This window comes from Plecotus auritus (genome assembly GCF_963455305.1).
Source record: "Plecotus auritus genome assembly, chromosome: 8".
Lineage (NCBI taxonomy): Eukaryota > Metazoa > Chordata > Mammalia > Chiroptera > Vespertilionidae > Plecotus > Plecotus auritus.
The window spans coordinates 139012629-139024582 of NC_137782.1; the positions used below are offsets into that span (position 1 = coordinate 139012629).

Below are 11954 nucleotides of genomic sequence, written 5' to 3' on the forward strand. Positions count from 1 at the left end.
CTTGCCAATATCCTCATCCTGCAAGGAAGTTCTCAGGGATTCCTCCCACTATTATCGCCTTAAACTGTTCATTACATATATATATAGTGTTACTTAAAAATATGTACAAACATAAAACTGGACATTAACTTATTATCCTTAGAGCCCCATCTGACTCTAAAACCAAAACAAACTTACAAATCAAATACAAACAAAAGCATAAAACCAATAAAATTCACGTTACCGTTTAGTGCCAGATGCTGTTCTGTTGACTGTTCTGCTAACCCTGTTGCCATGGCGCCGACGGCCTTCTGGAATTCCATGTGCTTGCAGTGTTATGGGCCCTGATGGCCAATTTCCTACTCTTTTCTTCTCTTGGCACTTCTGTGAAACCTTGGTTAACATAGTCAGTCACCAGGAAATTGCGCCTTCACTTTAACATAGATGCATCATGTATATATTAATTCCTCCTCTACTCTTTTCTCCTCAGCTTGTGACAAAGGAACTTGGTTCCACAAATATAGACACAGATATGGACTATGAATCCAAGACATCATAGGGGAATACACAACTATAAATGGACATCTAGATAAGTCTGAGCTTTCTTAGATTAAAATGTTAAATATTCATAGCAGCATTATTCACACTAGAAAAAAAGGTAAGAAGCAATCCAAGTGCCCATCAGCAGGTGAGTTTATGGTATATACATACAAATGGAATATTATTCAGGCTTAGAAAGGAAATTCTTGGCACATGGATAAACCTTGAGAATATTATTCTAAGTGACATAAGGACAATACTATGATTCCACTTATGTGAGTTACTTAGACCAGTCAAATTCATAGACAGAAAATAGATTGGTAGTTACCAAGGGCTGGGGTGGGGTTGGGGGATGAGGAGTTAGTGTTAATGGATATAGAGTTACAGTCTTACAAGATGAAAAGTGTTCTGTGGGTAGATGTGGTGATGTACAATGTGAATGTACTTAACATCATTGAATTCTACACTTTAAAAATGGTCAAGATGCTGTGGTACATTTACACAATGGAATACTATGCAGCAATAAAAAAGAAAAACCTCTTACCATTTGCAACAGCATGGATGGACCTGGAGAGTATTATGCTAAGCTAAATAAGCCAGTCAGAGAAAGATAAATATCACATGATCTCACTCACATGTGGAACCTAATGAACCAAATAAACTGATGATCAAAAACAGACCCAGAGACATAGAAGCATGAACAGACTTTTGAACCTCAGAGGTAAGGCAGGGGAGGATGGGTGGGAAGAGATCAACCAATGTACTTGTATGCATATAACCATAACCTGTAGACACAGACATTGGGGTGGTGAGGGCCTGGGGGTGGGGTGGGGGATAGAAGCAGGCTGGAAGAGGTTAATGGGGGGAAAAGGAGGATCTATGTAATACTTTCAACAATATTTTTAAAAATATATTTTATTGATTTTTTTACAGAGAGGAAGGGAGAGGGATAGAGAGTTAGAAACATCGATGAGAGAGAAACATTGATCAGCTGCCTCCTGCACACCCCCTACTGGGGATGTGCCCACAACCAAGGTACATGCCCTTGATCAAATTCGAATCTGGGACCCTTCAGTCTGCAGGCCGATGCTCTATCCACTGAGCCAAACCGGTTAGGGCTCAACAATATTTTAAAAAAATGGTTAATTAATATGGTAAATTTTATGTTATGTATATTTACCGCAATTTAAACTTTTAAAAATATTATCAAGTGGAAGAACAAAATTTGTAAGTGCTTGTAGAGAACTCATGGGCTCTGAATTGTGTAGACCCACACACCCTGCAGTCCACACTGCTTTCATCTGTTCTCCACCCTATACTCCTAACCTGGGATCCTAAGAGTAACCTTACTCTGACTCAGTTACCGCTCAGCTCTCCGCAACACCAACCTGCAGCTCCAGCTAACTGGTGTCCACCACACTCAACACAGATTCTCACCTCTTTGCCTTGGCTTGTGCCTTTCCTGTCTAAAATACACACTTTCCTCTGCTTGTATCATCCAATCCTTCCGTTTGGTGAAATCCCTTCTCCTCCTCACAATGAGGTAGTCCCAAGCCACAGTGAGTGCCAATACTCCCCATTTAGCATTAGTTACCCATTCTGAATTATGTTATTACTTACTCTCTCAATCACTCAACAAACATTTATTGAGCATAGGCCATATTCATGACGATGTGCTAGGCCCCTGAATCAAATGCTGTGTTTTCTGCTTATCCTCTCTCCCACAGTCCCTGACACATTTCATAGGTGTTTGCTGCAGTGGTTGGGTGATGTTGCACTGGCCTGTACTGTCACTTTCCTCATATGGACAGCAAATTTTAAACTACTGAAATCAGGAACAGTGTAATCTCAGGACTTCCCTAACATAACAGGATATTGTTAGTAATGGTAATTTTTTTAAAAATCGATATTAAAAAGCAGTTGTCAGTACAAGGAAGGTTTCCAAATTGAGTGCAGTAGGGATTGTGTGGTAGGGACTCTAGACCTAGTTTACTGGAGGTTTCCTTAATGATGGTAGGAATGGTTTTAGTCATGAATGTCTGTGGTCAAGGACATGTGCTGTTTCCAATGTTCCTTTGAATACCATTTACCTAAGACAGTGGTCGGCAAACTCATTAGTCAACAGAGCCAAATATCAACAGTACAACGATTAAAATTTCTTTTGAGAAATTTTTTAAACTTAAACTTCTTCTAACGCCACTTCTTCAAAATAGACTCGCCCAGGCCGTGGTATTTTGTGAAAGAGCCACACTCAAGGGGCCAAAGAGCCGCATGTGGCTCGCAAGCCGCGGTTTGCCGACCACTGACCTAAGATAACTGCACAAACAAAATAACTTCATTCATATGTTAGGCAGTGTTTGAGTAGACTGAGTTGCAAGGACACTGAATATAATCAATTTCTTGAACTCGGATTTGTGTTTAAAAACACACACGTTATATTCAAGCTCTGGGTATTTTACAGAATTTTGCATGTAGCCCACTTCTTTCTGCACAAAGATAAAATGTTATTTGTTTTTGCTTAAGTCTCCATTATTTTGCCGTGTCAACATGATTTTGTACCCCCAGTCATTGCACTTAGTCCCAGGTTACGTTGCTTTCACTCTCAGCCTTTTCTGACCTTCATTTTCTCTCTTTAGGTTCTTGAATATGGCTTTGCGGTGCAGGGTGTTCCTCCCCGAGATCCACAACAATCACCTCCCTAGAAAACGTCACTCCTTTTAAAGGTCTTTTGCTGTTATCAATAACTGAAGGGGTTCCACTGACAGGTATGTGTGCTCCTTGCAAATCAGCGTCCTGCAAGAGTGGGACAGACTGTGTAAGTGACCATCTTATGAACACAACAAGCCCTGCTTTTGAAAATACAGGTTATACACTAAGTAGCCAGATTATTATGATCTCTGAACGCATAATAATCTGGTCAGTGTGTGTATATATATATTAGAGGCCCCGTGCATGAATTCGTGCATGGGTGGGGTCTGGCCAGCCTGGCCAGGGGGAGGGGACATGGGCGGTTGGCCGGCCTGCCTGCTGGTCGAACTCCTGGTTGAGGGGATAATTTGCATATTAGCCTTTTATTATATAGGATATACACTGAGTGGCCAGATTATAATGCGTTCAGAGATCATAATAATCTGGACACTCAGTGTATGCACATTGTTAGTAAGGAACAGAAAAGTATCACTAAGTGATACAGGAAAGCTGTGATAATCCATCATTTTCGTATTTCTAGGGTTTTAAAAGCAACACTAACATATTCATATAGCATTTGGTAATGTGTGCTGTTCTCTCTATGCAGCAGTCAAACCCGGGAGCTGCCTGGATCATCTTTCTGTGTCTAACTGGGCCTGGGTCTTCTGTTGGGAGGGTGTGTGAGTTGTTCTTTTTAGGGAGCTCCAAACATGGAGCTAAGAAGCCCTGGCAATGTCTGTGTGCTAGATGAAGGAGCCTAGAACTCAGAAGGGACACAGGTCTGGTCCTGAGCTAAGCTACAGGGCAGGAATGACCTTGAACAATTCGTGTCACTTTCTCATTTGTTGGATCCCTAGATGATCTCCAAGGCCTCCTCCAGCTCTAAGCTTTGAGGATTCTGAGAAAAGTGGCAAAATGAGGGGGAATTATTAAGAAAAACACAAATGTAGCAAAGAAAAATGAGTATATGTCTTAGGCTTGGCATTTGTAAATCATTAATAACATGAACCAACAAAGCTAAGAATGGTTTAAATGACCATGGATGTTACACTCCTTCCAGGTACAGACCTAAATCACAGGCAACAGCATCCCTTATTATGCCTAGCCACGTACGTGACCTCCTTTACCATCAGACAGATTCGAAACTGCCCTTGTGGGGTGAAAAGCCCATCACCTTTGAACGGTTTTCTTTAGCACCCCCAGGATCTGGCTTCTCTTTTATTTTGCCCTCTATGTCCTCTTGGTTTTTCAAGTATGTGGCAACCATTTCTTTACTCTGTCTGTGGACAAGAATGCCAGGCTTCATGATTTGCCTTAGAGTCCTAAAAAAAAAAAAATCAGCAGGGATTTTAAAATTCATGCATATTAGCCACCATTATCACACGCAAAAATGGCTTTCTATGACATTCTATGACACAGACTTACTTTTCTTGGTCTCCTGGATTGCTTGTCTGCACATTATCAGTTAAACAATCTTCACAAGGACCGTTTCCTGTGTCTTCAATTTTCTTGCTTTGGAAACTGAAAATGAACAAGCAAACAATTCAGAAAAAGGAAAAATCGTCTTGATTTTAAGACTGGCATGGAACTTCATGTTTAAAGAGGCAATTAGCATTTCTCAAACCCTGAATGGAAAAAGTAGATCGCTACAGCATTATTATTTGATCTATTTTAAGTTATTTGATCTTATTTCAAGATACATTTGCTAGTGTGACTTGAAATCTGATCCCAATTTATCAGCATGGGTTTATACCATTTATATAAAAACAGCATCAATAAAAAGAGGATGGAAGTAAAGCAAATGAGGAGGAGGATGACGAAGATGATTGCTGTGGTGTCAGAGCTCATAGGCTCAGCTAGAAGACTTATCCACTCTCGCAATCACGGTTTGTCCAAATATTCTTTTTCAGCTCAGTTTGAAAGTAGTTCTCTTGTACTTTAAGTTTTCTAGAAACAGAAGAATAAAAGGCTGTTTTCATTGTTCTTTTGACCAGCTTTGTAAAAGATGCTCCGCTGTGTGATCACTCAGCTCACCGCCCCTCATCCCCAAAACTATCCGAATCTAAGGAGAGAGGCACTGGAGCATCTGGAGCTGAGCCCCTCTACCCTTTCTTCTCTCTTCAGTGACATCACAGACTCATGGAACCATTGAGTTTGAAAGACTGGAGCCCAGCCCAACCCCACCCACCACCTGGAATCACGAAAACCACAGAGCTCTCCTCTGGGCTGCTGTCTGTCTGTCCTCTCCTCTGAGATGGTGGGGTGGAGGTCACCTGACACCATCTTGGCCACTCTTTGGACAAGGATTTTCTTCCTACTCTCAGAACGCCATCCTTCCTTTCCTTCACCGGAGCCTGCTAAACTTACTGCTTTTTTCAGACCATAAACAATCAGCCCACTTCCTCCTTATAAATTCCCGCTTTGTAGCCCTGAGGCCGGTAATCAACTCACCTCCTAGTAGCGGTCCCTCCAGACCTAACAGCCCACATCCTTCTCATCCCACATCAACGGACCTACTTCCTGGACACAAAGAGCACTGGCAGCTCTAGAGGCCGTGGCCGAGATGACCAGAGCCAAGATGACCCCTGACCCACCCTAACGTCAGGTGAATGAGTGGTGCCCATGACAAGGGAGGGCAGAGCTAGGATTTTCTGAGAAAAGGAAGGTACAAAGGAGTATGGTAGCTGCTGCCAATCACATCTATAAAAGTCAAAAGGTGAGCTGAGGGGTCTTTGGGCTGCAGCGACACTGACTACCTTTCAGAAAGGCAAGGACTATGGCTTCTTTACCTTTGTATACTCTACCAAATCAGGACCTGAAAATTCCATAAATATTTAATAAGTGTGTGTGTGTGTCTGAGCACAAGTGGAGTTTACTGAAGGGCTCAGGCCAAGGCTGATTTTGCAGAATATGTGCACCACTGAGCCACTCCGCAGTCAGCAGATTCCTGGATGAAGTTTTCTCCAGCCAAGGCTCCCGGATGAAGACTCAGATACACTGCTGTCAGACTGAGGTTTTAAGAGTCCAAATCTCCTCATGTCTCATGGACACACAGATTTTTTTGGGAGATGGGGGTATTTTATATCTAGTTACTGGTGGTTACACTGAGCTAGACATATGTAAAAACCCATTAAATTTGTGTACTTAAGATTAGTACACTTCATGCCCTCTACTGTGTGGATATTATCCTATATAATAAAAGGCCAGTATGGCAAATCAACCGAACGGTGGAACGACCGGTTGCTATGACACACGCTGACCACCAGGGGGCAGATGCTCAACCCAGAAGCTGCCCCCTGGTGGTCATTGCACTCCACCAGGGGGAGCACCGCTCAGCCAGAAGCCGGGCTCATGGCTGGCGAGCGTAGCAATGGTGGCAGGAGCTTCTCCTGCCTCTGGCAGTGCTAAGGAGCAGCAAGCCGAGCGATAAGGAGCAGCGAGCAGGTGGGCGGTAAGGAGCGAGGGGCCCTGGACTGCAAGAGGGTGCAGGCCGGGCTGAGGGGACCCCCCCCACCTAGTGCACGAATTTCATGCACCAGGCCTCTAGTACTTAAATAAAAAAGAAAAAAAGGGCCCATCCCCATACTTAAGTTTGAGTGTGTGTGGTGCAGAGTAGTGCTGGACTGACTAGAGGGCACTGCTGCTGGTTGGTCTGTCTCCAAGACTGTTCACCACACAAACTCTAAGACCAGATACCTTTAGCAAGGACACACAGCAGTAGCAACAAGTAAGGGCTGGATAAGACTCTATCTAAGGGCTTTCTTTCACTGAATGTGGCTTGGGAATCATACCTTAAATTTATATGTATAGTTAATATACTATAATACATGGAGGATTACTCGACTTTGGTCTCTAAATCATATTTTAAATGCACTGGACTGTAACTCTATGATGCCATGGGGTTTTACTCTGAGATGAGTCTCCAGGACCTAACATTATGTGCCTCTCACACAGAAGGTTTGTACTAAAAAATTATTTGTGATGGGACATTACTACTAATATTAAAGAAATAAAAAGTATTTTGGCAGTACCATGAACAATCGTATGCTAACAAATTGGTTAACCTAGATGAATGAAAATATTTCTAGAAACACAAAACCAACGAAGACTGAATAATGAAGAGATAGAAAATCTGAGTGAGAACTGTAATAAGGAGACTTAATCAATAGTCAAAAAGTCCCAACAAAACAAAGTCCTGGACCAGATGGTCTCACTGGGGAATTCTGTCAGACATTTAAAAAACTAACACCAATCTTTCTCAAAGACTTCAAAAAAATTGTAGAAAACGGAACATTCTCTAACTCATTCTATAAGACCACTATTACCCTGACAATAAAGCCAAGGACAATACAAGAAAAGAAAACTAAAGCCCAATATTCCTTATGAATACTGAGGCAAAAGTCCTCAACAAAGTACTAGCAAACTGAACTTAGCAGCATATTAAGAGGATTATATGACCATAACCAAGTAGGATTTATTCATGGAATGCAAGGATGGTTCAACATGCAATACACCACATTAACAGAATAAGGGGGGAAAATACATTATCATGTCAATTGATTCAGAAAAGGTATTTGACAAAATTTAACATTCCTTCATGATAAAAAGGAAAAACATTTAACAAACTAGGAATAGAAGGAAACTACCCCAACATAATAAAGGCTACATATAGAAACTTCACAGCTAACATCATACTCAATGTTGAGAAAATATTTGTAAATCACATATATGGTCACAGATTAATATCCAGAATATATAAAGGACCCCTATAAGTTTGTGTTTATGTGTTTTATGAATATATAAAGAACTCAACAACAACAAAAACAACCAACCCAGCCGAAACCGGTTTGGCTCAGTGGATAGAGCGTCGGCCTGCGGACTGAAGGGTCCCGGGTTCGATTCCGGTCAAGGGCATGTACCTTGGCTGCGGGCACATCCCCAGTGGGGGGTGTGCGGGAGGCAGCTGATCGATGTTTCTCTCTCATCGATGTTTCTGGCTTTCTGTCCCTCTCCCTTCCTCTCTGTAAAAATATCAATAAAATATATTTAAAACAAAAAAAAAACAAAAAAAAAAAAACAAAAAACAACCAACCCAATTCAAAAACGGGCAAAGGACTTAAATAGAGATTTCTCCAAAGAAGATATACAAATGGCCAAAAACCATATAAAAAGATGCTCAACATCACTAATAACTACGGAGCAAATCAAAACCACAGTAAGATACCATCTTACACCCATTAAGAAGACAAGCATTAAAAAGAAAATTTTAAAAAAAGAAAGAAAATAGAAAATGACAAGTGTTGGTAAGAATGTGGAGAAATTAGGCCCTTGTGCATTGCTGGTGAGAATGTAAATCACTGTGGGAAATAGTATGGCAGTTCCACAGAAAATTAAACACAGAATTACATATCATCCAGCAATTCCACTTCTGGGTATATACTCAAAAGACATGAAAGCATGGGCCTGAACAGATATTTGTACACCCATGTTCATAGCAACATTATTCACAATAGCCAAAAGGTGGAAACAATCCAAGTGTCCATTAATAGGTGAATGGATAAACAAAATGTGGTATATACATACAAAGGAATGCTACTCAGCCTTTAAAAAGAACAAAATTCTGGCACGTGTTGCACATAGATGAACCTTGAAGGCATTATGCCAGGTGAAGTAAGGCAGCCATAAAAGGCCTGATTTCACTTATATATCAGATACCTGGAACAGTCAAATTCATCAACGCAGAAAGTAGAATAGAGGTTACCAGGTGCAGAAATGAGGGGGAGATGGTGAGTTATTATTTAATGGGTACAGGGTTTCTGTTTAGGAAAGTTAAAAAGTTCTGGAGATGGATAGAGGTGATAGCTGCATAACATTGTGAATATACTGAGACACTGAAGTCTACACTTAGAAATGGTTAAAATGGCCCCCTTTGTGTTGTATGTGTTTTAGCACAATTGGAAACATATTTGTGGAACAAAGGGAAGTAGCTTGGTTTGTGGCAGGCCCTGGAAAAATAAAACTAGCACAGAACGACCTTGTTTCAATCTCCACCCATTTGCTCATTTTGTTGCCCACTGTGAATGTCCTGGCCCTCCCTCAGACCTTTACCTGTCCCCACCTCTAAGGCCTCCAGGTCCAGGTCTTGGATTGCTCCTCCATGATGCCATCGTCATCGGCTGGGCTTCCTTGCTTCCTCTCAGCTGTCACTGCAGCTCAGTGACACACTATATCACCTACCTGCATTCAAACCCTTGCCCTGCCCAGCTCCAGCTGCAGGTACCCTGGGAAGTGGCAGCATCTTTCCCATTCTTTGTCATTTCTCTCCTCCCACCTCACTTACCCCTTGGCCTCAGGCTCCCGGAACCCTGCAAATTTCATTCCCTCCTGTTATCAAAGCCTGCTTTCTAATCCTTCACTCTAAGAATTCCTGATAGAAATGTAAAGTGTTCCCACTCTCAAGGATATTTATATTTTAACAAGGGCTTAACGCAAAAGCAAGACAGGGTAGAATTTCAGGCATCGGCCAGCAGATAGGGAGTTCTCTTTGGAGCCAGGAGGGCTTTTCTGGTGGTCCTGGCATCTGTCACATTGCGGTCAGACATGGGTTCCTCCCAGGCTGAGCAGCCTGCTCTGCCTCCCCCTCCTGCCTCGAGGCTCCTTTGGGGTAGTGGCCAGAGGATGTGCACTCCTGGTGACAGGTTCTACAGCATCTTGTGCTCCAGCTGGACCTTGATCCATATGAGCTGGTGAGATCCTTTGACGAAAGCATGATGCTTGAATTGCAGGATCAAGATGAGGACATTCAGAGGACTCACAAGTCACAGCTGCCTCGATTTGAAAACCAGGGTGAGCACAGGACCCAGTCCTGGTTGATCAGTCACAGTTCAGGGGTCAACATGTGCTCTGAGTCATCTCAGTCTCAATGTCAGGACATTTGCAGAAACTACCAGCACAGAAGTGTAAACCGGAAGCTGAGCATTCAGTTGTATGAACCAGTGCCTCTCCTTTTTGCCTTGCTGGTCTGAGTGAGGTTTATGTCTCTTGCGATTTAAGATTCCTGATCAACACGTTATAATCAACCCCATACTTCCTCCCTTTCTGAGCCCATGATTCCTAACATGAGATCCTGCATTCTTCACATGAGAGCCATTGAGCCCGTTCACTACCTTGTTGGACATTACATAGGTTCACCCCAGCCTCAGTGACAAGGGAAATGAAATGAGTTCCTTTTCTCTTTTATCAAATCAGCTCAGTCTTCCTGACCACAGCCAGGGGGCTGCTTGGAGGTCTTTTAGATTTTAGAAGGCTAAATGCAAGTTACTGGAACTCCTCAACATCAAGGTATGATATTTAACAGGGCACTTGTATTGAAATAGTTTTTCTTCCCTACATTAGTGGACAGCAAATCAGATATGGGGCTTTACCAGTGGTCAGCAAACTGTGGCTCGCGAGCCACATGCGGCTCACGAGCCGCGGTTTGCCGCTCTGTTGACTAATGAGTTTGCCGACCACTGGGATAGGGGCTTAATCACAAGAAACAACAACAGCCTGTAATTATTGGAATCGAGAGTCTATTAGGCCAATAGAAGTTGGTGATGAAATCATGCACTGTCTGTTCCATAGTCCCACCTGGGAGATCCAGTCTGCTCACCCTACACCAATCCCCAAATGCTACAGTTCAGCAGAAGAACCTGCCAATTCACTGCAAAAGATGTGGCGAGACTTTACAGCTAATATCTATTCATCTGGAATCAAAATGTCTCTGAGAGAGAAAGTGTTAGAAGCAGGGCACTGTTAATATTACATGATAACCACCCATAATTGAGTCAGTACATCCCTGACTTCGACCACGATAGACACACAAGTGCTCACCCATTCCAGGGAACATTTTAAAGTCCCCCTATCTCATGCTCTACTGCAGACCTCAGGAGGAAGGAGCAATACAGTGTTGGGGATTCTGCCACCACGGCCCGAGCCATCATTCCAACGGTCCCACTCCACCCTTCAGGTTTGTGAAGGGCACACGGAGGTTACCTAAGTATATCCTGTCCCTGAGCTCAGAGCTTCACCATCCACTCAGTACCATGAACCAGAATCCTGGAAGTCAGCACAAGCCTTCTCCTCTCTCCCCCTCCATCTAATCAATGACCACATCCAGCTGATTGACATCCTAATCTTTCTCCAAACCACTCCTCCTTTTCATCTCTACCTCCTGTGATCCAAGGTCAGTCAGGATGTCATTAACTCTACCTGGACTATTACAAGAGCTGCCTAACTGGTCTCCTTACCTCTGAATTTGTTCCTCTTCTATTCACCACTTACCGACGCATCAAAGTTTCTTGGTCAAATACAATTCTGGTAATGCTATTCGTGGCCTAACCTCTTCATCAGCTCCCCATCATCTACCAAATAAACTGTCTGAATCTAGTCCCGCCTCCTTTCTCTGGCCTCAGTTTCCATCATGCTGCTTAGAATTCTCCACTGTCCTTGGCACTGTACGCGCCCTGCACCTCTTGACCCTTGTCAGCCCAGGCTGACCCCTAATCATCCCTCATGGTTCACCTAGAAGCCTTTTCTGCTCCCCACCCACCCTTTGGCGCTCTGCAGGGCTTTCTGAATTCTACTGAAATAATTTCTTCTCCTGTCTGCAGTACCCCCGATTGAGTTTCTTGAGGACAGGGGCTGAGGCTTACCTGTTATTGTATACTCTGAGTTTGGCATCCATTTGAAAAATACTTATTGAGAAC

At 42.9% G+C, this 11954-nt stretch overlaps 1 protein-coding gene across 1 annotated transcript; it reads right to left on the reverse strand.

The window, feature by feature from the left end:
- Window positions 1-3031: 3031 nt before the first annotated feature.
- On the reverse strand, window positions 3032-9374 carry LOC308256689 (uncharacterized protein C2orf74; the record flags this gene model as incomplete). The annotated part of the gene is made up of 4 exons (XM_080684956.1): window positions 3032-3312; window positions 4382-4529; window positions 4633-4728; window positions 9316-9374. The coding sequence occupies 4 exons, from the start codon at window positions 9372-9374 to the stop codon at window positions 3139-3141; spliced, it is 477 nt and encodes a 158-aa protein (XP_080541082.1). The 3' UTR covers window positions 3032-3138.
- Between the last annotated feature and the right edge of the window lie 2580 nt (window positions 9375-11954).